Source organism: Staurois parvus, unplaced genomic scaffold, assembly GCF_062004578.1.
Source record: "Staurois parvus isolate SC_StPar_1 unplaced genomic scaffold, SC_StPar_1.0 ptg000389l, whole genome shotgun sequence".
In the NCBI taxonomy this organism is placed as follows: Eukaryota; Metazoa; Chordata; class Amphibia; order Anura; family Ranidae; genus Staurois; species Staurois parvus.
The window spans coordinates 5,853,038-5,866,716 of record NW_028318185.1 but is presented as its reverse complement, the minus strand read 5'-3'; the positions used below and the strand labels follow the sequence as shown (position 1 = coordinate 5,866,716).

General features: G+C 44.4%; 1 protein-coding gene across 2 annotated transcripts in view; it reads left to right on the top strand.

Moving 5' to 3' along the window:
• ZFAT (zinc finger and AT-hook domain containing) overlaps positions 1-13,679 on the top strand; it is a 397,998-nt gene that overhangs the window by 93,555 nt on the left and 290,764 nt on the right. For both annotated transcript variants that reach the window (XM_089685952.1, XM_089685951.1), the window contains exon 4: positions 13,315-13,572. In XM_089685952.1, the coding sequence (XP_089542078.1) occupies positions 13,315-13,572 (258 nt within the window). The remainder of the gene's footprint in view (positions 1-13,314; positions 13,573-13,679) is intronic.

Below are 13,679 nucleotides of genomic sequence, written 5' to 3'. Positions count from 1 at the left end.
ACTGTCCACATTGCAAAAAGGGGTCATTTGGGGGATATCTGTACTGTTCTGATATTTTTGGGCCTCAAGAAATTAGATTGGCCGTCAGTACTTCAGGATTGATCAATATTCAGATCTATACCATAGTTTGTGAACTCTATAACTTTCCTACAGACTAAATTACAGTCAGGTCCATAAATATTGGGACATCGATACAATTCTAACATTTTTGGCTCTATACACCTCCACAATGGATTTGAAATGAAACGAACAAGATGTGCTTTAACTGCAGACTGTCAGCTTTAATTTGAGGGTATTTACATCAAAATCAGGTGAACGGTGTAGGAATTACAACAGTTTGCATATGTGCCTCCCACTTTTTAAGGGACCAAAAGTAATGGGACAGAATAATAATCATAAATCAAACTTTCACTTTTTAATACTTGGTTGCAAATCCTTTGCAGTCAATTACAGCCTGAAGTCTGGAACGCATAGACATCACCAGACGCTGGGTTTCATCCCTGGTGATGCTCTGCCAGGCCTCTACTGCAACTGTCTTCAGTTCCTGCTTGTTCTTGGGGCATTTTCCCTTCAGTTTTGTCTTCAGCAAGTGAAATGCTCAATCGGATTCAGGTCAGGTGATTGACTTGGCCATTGCATAACATTCATCTTCTTTCCCTTAAAAAACTCTTTGATTGCTTTTGCAGTGTGCTTTGGGTCATTGTCCATCTGCACTGTGAAGCGTCCAATGAGTTCTGAAGCATTTGGCTGAATATGAGCAGATAATATTCCCGAAACACTTCAGAATTCATCCTGCTGCTTTTGTCAGCAGTCACATCATCAATAAATACAAGAGAAGCAGTTCCATTGGCAGCCATACATGCCCACGCCATGACACTACCACTACCATGCTTCACTGATGAGGTGGTATGCTTAGGATCATGAGCAGTTCCTTTCCTTCTCCATACTCTTCTCTTCCCATCACTCTGGTACAAGTTGATCTTGGTCTCATCTGTCCATAGGATGTTGTTCCAGAACTGTGAAGGCTTTTTTAGATGTCGTTTGGCAAACTCTAATCTGGCCTTCCTGTTTTTGAGGCTCACCAATGGTTTACATCTTGTGGTGAACCCTCTGTATTCACTCTGGTGAAGTCTTCTCTTGATTGGTGACTTTGACACACATACACCTACCTCCTGGAGAGTGTTCTTGATCTGGCCAACTGTTGTGAAGGGTGTTTTCTTCACCTGGGAAAGAATTCTTCGGTCATCCACCAGAGTTGTTTTCCGCGGTCTTCCGGGTCTTTTGGTGTTGCTGAGCTTACCGGTGTGTTCCTTCTTTTCAAGAATGTTCCAAACAGTTGTTTTGGCCACGCCTAATGTTTTTGCTATCTCTCTGATGGGTTTGTTTTGTTTTTTCAGCCTAATGATGGCTTGCTTCACTGATAGTGACAGCTCTTTGGATCTCATCTTGAGAGTTGACCGCAACAGATTCCAAATGCAAATAGCACACTTGAAATGAACTCTGGACCTTTTATCTGCTCATTGTAATTGGGATAATGAGGGAATAACACACACCTGGCCATGGAACAGCTGAGAAGCCAATTGTCCCATTACTTTTGGTCCCTTAACAAGTGGGAGGCACATATGCAGACTGTTGTAATTCCTACACCGTTCACCTGATTTGGATGTAAATACCCTCGAAATGAACAAGATCTGCTTTAACGGCAGACTGTCAGCTTTATTTCAAATCCATTGTGGTGGTGTATAGAGCCAAAAATGTTAGTCAGGTCCATAAATATTGGGACATGGACACAATTCTAAGTATAATAAAAAAAACAAAAAAACAAAACATACATCTCTTTTAAATTTCCTTGAACTCCTGGACGTTTGGCGCTCTGATTAGATTGTATGTGTGGATTCCCAGCTCTGGGTCCTTTCCCGTTATTCTGAGGATTGTCCCCGTTTTGTGGAGTCCTGCTGAACCATTGACAATATCATTGACCCTTAGGAAAAACAAATCTAACACCCTGTTTTTTATTGTGTTTCTGCTATATCAAACGGGAGATCACGGCTGTAGGCAGCCTCTGAGAATGGTTCGTGTGAATAACATCAACACTCCTGACAGCCATGCTCCTTCAACAGGGGAATGGTAGCAATTAAACTGTCTGAGCTCAGCAATTGTAATGCTCACAAATTGGGCCTCTGCCATGGGAGGAACTGACAGGCAAGAATGTAAGAACTAAAGGGATTTTGTTCACAATCCATTAGGTCCTGTTCACACCTGTGTGTTTAGGGTGTTGTGCGTTAATAGAAAAAAATATCCTCCTTGCTGTATCTTTGATGTGCTTTCATCTCATGCAGGGTGTATGGAGTTCAGTGGTAATGTACCTAATGCAAGGAGGTGAACTGAACCTTCACACCAATGGTTTTTGCAGAAATGCACTACAGTGCATTTAACATGGTTTCCTATGGGACATGTTCACATCTATGCTTTTATGAGCTTCTGCATTTTTGGAAAGGGTCAGGGACTTTTTTGAACGTCAAAAGTAGCGTTTTTGCTACAATAGAGTTTAATAGAGAAGCTTCTGAAAAGCATGTAGTGCGTTCCTGCTGCGGTTTTGCTTTTTTATTTTGCTCAGCAACAGAAACATTTCCACTTTAACCAAAAAAAAAAAGAAACTGCGATAAAAGTGCACATGCAAAAAGCACTGCAAAACCGACAAAAAGCACAATGCATTGCTGTGAACCAGGCCTTAGCCCTTCTGTAGAGAGGCAAAGAAAGGCATTTAGAAATGAAAGTATGGACCAGTATTTAATTTTTTTTAATGCTCGTGAGAGTTCAAGGTAGAGTTCCTTTATCAGATATTGTATTGCAGCATAAATCAGGTTATCAGTGTGTGTATATATGTGTGTGTGTGTGTGTGTGTGTGTGTGTGTGTTCTGTCTCTCCAATCTAAGCAATGATAGTGTGATCTCTGTAACTTACAGTTGTGATGAGACAGTGATAACTTCAACCTCAGTTGGATACCACAGGCAGTGACTCAATCGATAAGACATCTTGTGAAGTTTATTCCGTAAACGGAGAGAATCTTACAACAATGAACATTCGCTAGATGAAAAGATCATAATGTTTCCTGCTCCATGACATGAGGCTAGAGCTGCAATGCATTTCTGGGAGAGGGGGAGGGCTATCTATACAGCATTAACTAAAAACCAAAGGAAAGAGGAGCAGAAACAAAATGGCATATGACAGTCATGTAAAACATGACTATATATATATATATATATATAGTGGGGCAAAAAAGTATTTAGTCAGCCACTAATTGTTCTCCCACTTAAAAAGATGAGAGAGGCCTGTAATTGGCATCATAGGTAGACCTCAACTATGAGAGACAAAATGAGAAAAAAAAATCCAGGCAATCACATTGGCTGATTTGGAAAGAATTTATTTGCAAATTATGGTGGAAAATAAGTATTTGGTCAATATCAAAAGTTCATCTCAATACTTTGTTATATATCCTTTGTTGGCAATGACAGAGGTCAAACGTTTCCTGTAAGTCTTCACAAGGTTGGCACACACTGTTGCTGGTATGTTGGCCCATCCTCCATGCAGATCTCCTCTAGAGCAGTGATGTTTTGGGGCTGTCGCTGGGCAACACGGACTTTCAACTCCCTCCAAAGGTTTTCTATGGGGTTGAGATCTGGAGACTGGCTAGGACACTCCAGGACCTTGAAATGCTTCTTACGAAGCCACTCCTTCATTGCCCGGGCGGTATGTTTGGGATCATTGTCATGTTGGAAGAACCAGCCACGTTTCATCTTCAATGCCCTTGCTGATGGAAGGAGGTTTGCACTCAAAATCTCACGATACATGGCCCCATTCATTCTGTCCTGTACATGGATCAGTCGTCCTGGTCCCTTTGCGGAGAAACAGCCCCAAAGCATGATGTTGACACCCCCATGCTTCACAGTAGATATGGTGTTCTTTGGATGCAACTCAGCATTCTCTCTCCTCCAAACACGACGAGTTGTGTTTCTATCAAACAGTTCTATTTTGGTTTCATGTGACCATATGACATTCTCCCAATCCTCTTCTGGATCATCCAAATGTTCTCTAGCAAACTTCAGACGGGCCCGGACATGTACTGGCTTAAGCAGGGGGACACGTCTGGCACTGCAGGATCCGAGTCCCTGGCGGCGTAGTGTGTTACTGATGGTAGCCTTTGTTACGTTGGTCCCAGCTCTCTGCAGGTCATTCACTAGGTCCCCCCGTGTGGTCCTGGGATTTTTGCTCACCGTTCTTGTGATCATTTTGACCCCACGGGGTGAGATCTTGCGTGGAGCCCCAGATCGAGGGAGATTATCAGTGGTCTTGTATGTCTTCCATTTTCTAATTATTGCTCCCACAGTTGATTTGTTCACACTATGCTGCTTGCCTATTGCAGATTCAGTCTTCCCAGCCTGGTGCAGGTCTACAATTTTGTTTCTGGTGTCCTTCGACAGCTCTTTGGTCTTCACCATAGTGGAGTTTGGAGTGTGACTGTTTGAGGTTGTGGACAGGTGTCTTTTATACTGATAACAAGTTCAAACAGGTGCCATTGATACAGGTAATGAGTGCAGGACAGAGGAGCCTCTTAAAGAAGAAGGTACAGGTCTGTGAGAGCCAGAAATCTTGCTTGTTTGTAGGTGACCAAATACTTATTTTCCACCATAATTTGCAAATAAATTCTTTCCAAATCAGCCAATGTGATTGTCTGGATTTGTTTTCTCATTTTGTCTCTCATAGTTGAGGTCTACCTATGATGCCAATTACAGGCCTCTCTCATCTTTTTAAGTGGGAGAACTTGCACAATTGGTGGCTGACTAAATACTTTTTTGCCCCACTGTGTGTGTGTATGTATATGTGTATATGTATGTATGTGTGTGTATATATATATATATATATATATATATATACTGTATTTTCCGGCGTATAAGACGACATTTTAACCCCTGGAAATCGTCTACGAAGTCGGGGGTCGTCTTATACGCCGGGTGCTGTGCTGAAACCTTACCGTACTTCCGGGTTGACGCTACTGCGCATGTCTTCGGCAGCAGTAGACGATCGCGGATCACCGTAGCTCGCAGAACTGCATGAGACGTCGGATGCAGCAGTGCTCGATTGAGCTTGACTGAAACTGTGATATGCAGAGAAGGGATACACAGTGATTCTGCGCATGTCACAGTTTCAGTCACGATCAATCGAGCACTGAACGGCTGCATCCGACGTCTCATGCAGTTCTGCGAGGAATGGTGATCAGTGATTACTGTGAGTACTGCTGCCGAAGACGTGCAGAAGCGTCAGCTCGGAAGTACCGGTATGGTACTGCTGCATCCGACCTTGTCCCCTTAACTTCTATGAGATACGGTAATTAATTATTAATATTATAATGTCTGTGGCAGTTCTGTGCAATTTATGGTATCTTGGAGACAGGCAGGGCTGGGCAGGCAGGGAGAGCTAACCCACCCAATCCAAGCAGGCTTTGTATGCAGTGTGCACAGTGTGCACAGAAAATACTGGTACATTGCTTGCCGTGATTGGTTGGAAGAGGGGGGTAGTCTTATACGGCGAGTATAGCCCAAACCCTATATTTTAACAGGAAAAGTAGGGGGGTCGTCTTATACGCCCAGTCGTCTTATACGCCGGAAAATACGGTATATATAATATTGCCGTTTTAAAAAATCAACCAATGTAGGAATACGTTGTATGGTGTGTCCTTGCTATTAGCTTGTATGATGTGTCCTATTGAATGTGTAAACAGGCAATTCTGTTGGTATGAGGAAATCTTTTTCCTGCTTGGACTCTTGTGTCAAAAAGCAAATGTGTTTATAGTCCAAGAAAACAGATTTCCCTTTTTCCAATATCGTTTCATATTACTTTCCTTACACTAATGGAAACATGAACATATTCAATGTGATGTATATCTGACAGATGAATACATTTTCAAAAGATCATATTCGTGCTCACAGGTCCGTGCTCATAAAAAAAAATTGCAACGCCGTCTTCAGCTTTCCTTAAAGCAGAACTCCAACCTTCAACCTTTTATTTAGTCTTCTCCCCTACTTCTGACAAGCCTGACTTGGTTAAAGAAGAAATCCAAGTATGGCATATTTTACATAGTTGCATTGGGCCAGCAATATAACTATGCATATACCATACCTGTGGGATCCATCTAGAAGCTGGAAATCTCTGTAGTAAACACCACTACTCCAGTGTTTTCCACCAGCTTCCAGATCCTCTACATGGGTGCCGTTTTTAGAATACTTTGCATTTACTGAGAAAATGCAAAGCATTCCCTGATTGGACAAAGTGAAGAGATGGTGACAGCATGCTCTCGACCTCATCCAAACAGAACGCTTTACTGAGTGAAGACCACCTGTGTTCACAATGCAGAATGGAAGCTGCTTGGCATGGGACCTGGAAGCTAGCGGCGATCACTGTAGTAGCGTTTCCTACGGCAGTGACTTCCAGCTTCCCACAGGTATGGCTTATACATACAGAGGGTTTAGAAAACAATCACCCCCTTTTAAAATCACATCTTGATGCTTTGCAGCCTGAAATGCGGACAGGTGTTTTTTTTTTTTTTTTATGGAGCAGTATCTACTAATTTATAATATCCAGTGAAATATAAAACATTAGCATGTCAGAAAAAAAAATTCAAAAACAGAATCACTGAGTTGGAAAAAGGCTCACCCACCCAAATGACCTGTAAACTGCACAATTATGTGCAGCAGATGATTGTATACAGGATGTGGATGCGAAGAGGCTGTAGAAGATCAACTGCAACAAAAGTTGAAAACAGTATTATTTAAAGGAAAAAAATTACTGTGTATGATTTACAGAGCTTTAGGCTCCTTCGCTTAGAGGACAGAGCCCTGCTATTGACGGATTACATTAGAGCCTGTATATACTACCACATTGTAAGTCTTTTTAACCGCTCTTATTAAAAGTTGACCTTGGAATACTGCACTTAGAAGCGCCTTCCTGTTTCATCTTCTGCCTGCTATATGTGGCAACGTGGTGGCTGACTTTAATGGCTTGCTGCCACGTATATGTGTACAGCTGGTGGCATTGTCTCTTTGGGTTTTTTTTCTGTTTTTTTTTACTGTGGGCACACTAAGTTGTATGACGGCTGTCACTGAGAGCTCAATGTAGCATGGCAATGATCAGAAGCCAATAGAACAGGCTTCCAGTCACATGGCCGATAACATGATGAAGAACCCCAGGAAAAGCCTCCAGTGCTAACCCCTTCATGGGCTGGAGATAGCTGATGCTAAGAGCTTGTACCATTTTACAGGGTACATTAATGCCAGGTGAGGCAGGACTGCGTTGGGCGGCTATTCCAGCCCAGCCCCACTGCAAGACGAGGCCTTGTCTCCTGGCTGCCTGATTTCACACCACTGTGTTGCGATGCATGTGCTGAAAAAAAAAACGTATTTGCTGTAGTGGTGCACCGAAATGAAAGTTCTGGTGACGAAAACGAAAATTTAAAATTCACTTGGCCGAAAACCGAAACCGTTTTTTAAAAATTAATATATTTTGGGAAAAAAAATATACTTTGATTAAAAAAAAAAATATATACCCCAAATTTTTTATAAAATATGAAAGAGGATGTTACAGCGAGTAAATAGATACCCAACATGTTGCGCTTTAACATTGCGCACACTCTGGGGATTCTATTCTTTCTTGGATTCAAGCCTTGTATTCTTCTCCTTCGACCTCCGTTAAATACGCTGGGTATTTCTTGGATCCCTTTCCTATTGGGCGAGGGACGAGACAGGGCTGCCCACTGTCCCCGGCGCTCTTTGTCCTGGCGCTTGAGCCGCTGGCTTTAGCGCTTCGGACCGATTGCAATGTATCAGGGGTTCCATACGTGGGACAGGAGTTTAAGCTGAACCTCTTTGCGGACGATGCTCTCTTGAGCCTTACTAATCCTCTGACGATGCTTCCTAATTTGCAACGGGTTCTTGAGCGCTTCTCCTTGATTTCGGGTCTCCGTATTAACTTGGATAAGACTGTCACTCTCAATATTACTTTGGCTTCAGATTTGGTTTCGCGCCTACAATCCCACTTCCCTTACAGGTGGGCTTCCTCTTCTCTTGAATACTTGGGCATTAGCTTGACCCCCACCTATGACTCCCTCCATGCTGCAAATTATTATCCATGGCTTAGCTCTATCTTCTCTTATGCATTCCTGGCAATTTGCGCACCTGTCTTGGATAGGACGGGTTAATTCGGTGAAAATGACTATCCTGCCGAAATTGTTATAATATTTTCGCACCCTCCCAGTGCGGGTTCCTCCTCATTTTCTTCGGTTGTTTCAGGCGAAGTTTATGCATTTATATTTAGGCCAATTAGCACCCCAGAGTCTCCAGAAATATGCTCTTTGCTCATAGACTTCAGGGTGGTCTTGGGGTGCCTAATGTAACTAAGTATTATCAGGTGAGCCAGATTGGCCCGCTGTCTATGTTGCACGCTTCCTCTGACGTTCCTCTTTGGGTCCTGCTGGAACTACCTAATTGTGCCCCTATCGCACCGTTGACGCTTCTATGGCTTCCCCCTGCCTGCGCCCTATGGCACTGAGTCCGATGTTGCTCCATGGCTTACAAGTCTGGGACTCGGTACGTTACTCCAGTGGCCTGATGTCACCTTTTCTGCCTTTGCTTCCAATTATTAACAACCCTCTTTTCCCACCGGGTTTAGATCACCCGAGGGCGTGTTCTTGGTGGGTGGGTAATGGTTTCTCGCAGGTGTGGCACTTTTTGATTTTTTGGTCCTTCCCCACCTGGAATTTTCTTCGGGAGTCCCGGGATGTTACCCCAGCGGAATTTTTTCGATACCTTCAATTGCGGCACTGGCTGCTCTCACTGCGGGGCACTTCTGCTTTCCCATACCAGAAATCTGCCTTTGAACAGCTTTGCCAGCAGCGTCCGGGCGCCCCGGCCCTTATTTCCCTTCTTTATGCAGCTCTGAACAGACGCTCGTCGCATACTTCTCTTTCATATGTTGTTCAGTGGGAGTGCGACCTGGGAGTGGCTGTGGATCCGGAGGACTGGAATAGGGCCTGGTCACTCATAGCTAAATGCTCCTTCAATACGACCACGCTGGAGGCAGCCTATAAGGTATTGTTTCATTGGTATTGGGTTCTGGCTCGTTTGGCCCAGGCTAATCCTGCCTGTAGTGATCGATGTTTTCGGGGTTGTGGCCATCGAGGCGATGTATTGCATATCTGGTGGTCATGCCCGAGGCTGGTTCATTTTTGGTCTCGTGTGTTTGGCCTCCTTTTCACTTTGTTCCATCTCTCCATACGCCGGGATGCTCGGTATGCTTTCCTTCGTTGCCCCATACCGGGCCTCTTGGCTCGTCAGCAGAAGTTGGCTTCCCATTTGTTTTTATCGGCCACTAGAACAATTGCTCAGGCCTGGAAGAGTCCGTTTGTCCTTTTTCAGGGGGTGCGGGATCGTATGACCACTATGATGCTCAACGAACAGATGTCGAGTATATGCAACGACTCCCAACGTAAATTTTCAAAATATGGGAGCCGTGGTTGCAATATGCCTTTCCCATGCTCCCCCCGGCTAGTATGGGGATGTAATGGCGTTTGGCATTGGCGCTCTTGGACCCCTGCTCTTCTTCTTCTTCTTCTTTTTTTTTTTTCTCTCTTTTTTTCTGTTTGTTTTTGGTGTGACAGTGGACAGCTGTCTTTAGTTGTGATAGTCAGAGTTACATTAATGTTATTGTAACTTATGTGCCATTGCTAGCCCCTGCGTGGGCGTACCTTTTGCCTTGTTGGAGTTAGAGCACTGTTTTCTCTATTATGTCTTTTTATCGGTGCAATTGATAGCCCCTGCGTGGGCGTGTTTTGTTGCCTCTGTTTTCTACAGATTAAAATGAATAAAAAATATTGAAATACAAAATTGCGCACGATCGTAGAATGGCGTGAAACTGCGGTACTTAACCGCTTGCCGCCCTGCCACTGTGTATATACGTGTGCAGGGCGGCAGTGGAGCACAAAACCACGTTTTAAAACGGGTTCCGCACTCCCGACACTTTCGCCGGCAGGGGGTACGCGCGCTCCCGCCGACCCGCGGGTGACACCATTCGATCCCGGAGGGATCAATCATTAGATTTCAGCCATTGATTTCTGGCTGAAATCACATGATCAGTCCCTGTCCTATCCTGTCCTGTGTTGACATATACACAGGGCAGGATATGATGTCATTCTACTCTGCCTGGACACATTCTGTTCCAGACAGAGAAGAAGACATACTAACAGTGAGTACACAAGCACTACACTACAGTTAGAACACACCTAGGACACATTTAACCCCCTGATCGCCCCCCCCCCCAGTTAACCCCTTCACTGCCCTGTAACCAGTGTCATTGATCAGTGAAGCGATTTTTACTGATCAGTGTCGCTGGCGACTTCCGATAGAGTTAGCGCCCCTCCCAGATAGCGCCAGTTTGCCTGCCAGTACACCAGTAATCCCGTTTAACCCCTTGATTGCCCCCCCCCCAGTTAACCCCTTCATTGCCCTGTCACCAGTGTCACTGATCAGTGAACCAATTTTTACTGATCACTGTATCGGTGTCGCTGGCGACTTCCGATAGTGTTAACGCCCCTCCCAGATAGCGCCAGATTGCACGCTAGTACACCAGTAATCCCATTTAACCCCTTAATCCCCCCCCCCTCCCCAGTTAACCCCTTCACTGCCCTGTCACCAGTGTCACTGATCAGTGAACCGATTTTTACTGATCACTGTATCAGTGTCGCTGGCGACTTCCGATAGTGTTAGCGCCCCTCCCAGATAGCGCCAGTTTGCCCGCTAGTGCACCAGAAATCCCATTTAACCCCTTGATCGCCCCCCCCCAGTTAACCCCTTCACTGCCCTGTCACCAGTGTCATTGATTACAGTGAACAGATTTTTACTGATCACTGTATTAGTGTCACTGGTGACTTCCGATAGTGTTAGCGCCCCTCCTAGATAGCGCAGTTTGCCCGCTAATGCACGGGATTTTTTTTACCAAAAACATGTAGCAGAATACATTTTGGCTTAAATTTATGACTAACTTTGAGTTTATGATATATTTTTTATAGCTGAAAGTAGAAAATATTGTTTTTTTCAAAATTTTCGTAGTTTTTTTGTTTATAGCGCAAAAAATAAAAAGCGCACAGGTGATCAAATACCACCAAAAGAAAGCTCTATTTGTGTGAAAAAAAGGACGTAAATTTCATTTGGGTGCAGCATTGCAAGACCGCGCAATTATCATTTGAATTAGTGCAGCGCCAAACAGCAAAAAAAGGCCTGGTCATTAAGGGGGGTAAATCCTCTGGGGCTCAAGTGGTTAAAAAATCTCAATGGGTGATGCTTTAAAATGTCTACAGGTTAGCAGTGTAAGGTTACAGAGGAGGTCTAGTTCGAGAATGATTGCTTTGCATTGACTTTCGTGGCGATACCTCACGTGTGTGGCTTGAACACCATTTACATATGTGGGCATGGCCTACATATGCGTTCACCACTACGTGCGAGCACGGGGGGAATGGGGGCAATTTAAACTTTTTTATTTATTTATTTATTTAATGGGTTGTTTTTTTTTTTTTGCACTGTCCCCTTAAAAACATTTGTAATCACTTTTTATTCTTATTACAAGGAATGCATCCCTTGTGATAGAAATAATTAGTGACAGGTCCTCTTTATAGAGAGATATGGGATCAATAAGACCCCATATCTTTCCTCTGCAATATAAAGCATTGGATCAAAAAAAAGCATTGATCTAGTGCTTTAAGAAAACAAAAAATGGCTGGAACCGGAAGTGACATCGCTCCGGTCCTCCAAGGGCATAGATGAGTGGAGGCCATCTTTCCTTCACTCATCTCTATGCCCAGCGCCGGGATCGCTCGATGGTTCCTCAGATAAGGCTGAGAACTACTGAGCAGCGGCGGGCAGGCAGCGCCGAGGGGCGGGGTTTTTTTGGCACCTGTATCTGTGCTTTTTTTCATTACGACTGAAAGGGGTGTTTTCGGTCGATATGTTCCGGCCACCGAAATTTCGGTGCATCCCTAATTTGCAGCACAGCACAGTGCACGGCAGTCCACCGCCTCACACCACGCAGTAGTCCATATAACTTAATGAAATATCACGATGTGTAAAGTTCATTTAAAGAGAAAAAAGTGAACAGTGAGAAGTGCTGAGGCTGGAGCATCTGCTCTGCTGTTATCCCACCACATACAATGCAGCAGCTGGTGTGGATGTACCCTTCGTGTTAGACTGGCCATACATTATGCAATTTTCTTTCCTTCAACCAAGGGTTGAAGAGAATTAAGTGCTTGATTCTGACCGTGCTGATGGGGGAATCCCTCCTGCTGCACTATTGTATTCTGACAGCAAGAGGTTTCCCCACCATTAGCACAATAATGATCGCTGCTGCTGCTTATAGCCAGCCACAGTGATCACACAAATACCTGACAAGGCTGGTTGTACACACGTCCATCGATAGGCCAACTTGTGTACAACCTGAGTGCCTATGCATAGATCGAAATTTGGTGCTTGCTGAATCTGCCAAAAAAAATGTCCAGAGATTGTGCTACAGGAGTGGTTGGAGACTGAAGTCCTGCCATACGTCTAGGGGCATGCTGTATTCAACCACTAGACTTTACTACTATTAAGGGACCCTTTACAAATCAATGCTTCCTCTATTGACTGCTGGGGCCCAAGGGTCACACCTCAAACACCAAGGGAACACATGTGGCCCTTGGGCTCCAGATTGGGCACCAGGGCTCTAGAAGCTGGAAAGCACTGTAGTAGGAACTGCTATTACAGCAATTGCCGCTTGTGTCTGGGTCGTGTGCCGAGCGACTGTCCTGCATTGTGAACACAGGAGGTCTGCGGCTCGATAAAGCATTCTCTGATTGAATAAGGTGGAGAGTGTGTTGTCACCATCTCTTCACCTTGTCCAATGAGGGAATACATTTCATTTATTGAGAAACTGCATAGAACTCTATGAATGGCGCCCATCTCAGGTGAATTACCTTCTTTTTCCAGCGGTAGCGATCATACAGAAAAAAATCCGACAGGTTGGTTGTGTTGTACTAAAGTTGATTGACTTCAATACAACCAGCCTGCTCATAGATGCATCGGCTCCTGCTGAAATGACCGAATTTCGATCCTTTTATGGCCACCTTCACTTTTGTGTTTCTTTTGCTTTTTATGTCCTTTTGACTTACGAGTCTGACAAAGAGGACCTGTGCTCTGCTTGTTCTCCTTGTAACGAACGTTGTGTTTGCATCCCATATAGATTTGTGTGTTGTGAAAAGAAAGAGGGGACGACCAAAAGGTTCCACCAAGAAGTCTATAACAGAAGAAGAGCCTGTAGAGAACAATGGAAGTTTTGCTCAGGACGGCCAACCGGAAGCCGAGGATGGCTGGCTCTCTTCAGAGCCGATACCGGAGAACCTGGAGTGCCGAAAATGCAGCCGAACTTTCTCCAACGTCCGGCAGCTGAAAAAACACATCTGCATCATTGTGTTTAATGACGACGAGGATGTGACTCAAGGTGAGACAAAGCAGACGTAAGACACGGTCATAAAACCAGCAGATTCTCCTCTCATCATCGCTTTTTACTTTTGCCATCTGCTGAGGTTATGTCGCTGTGAACTGTTA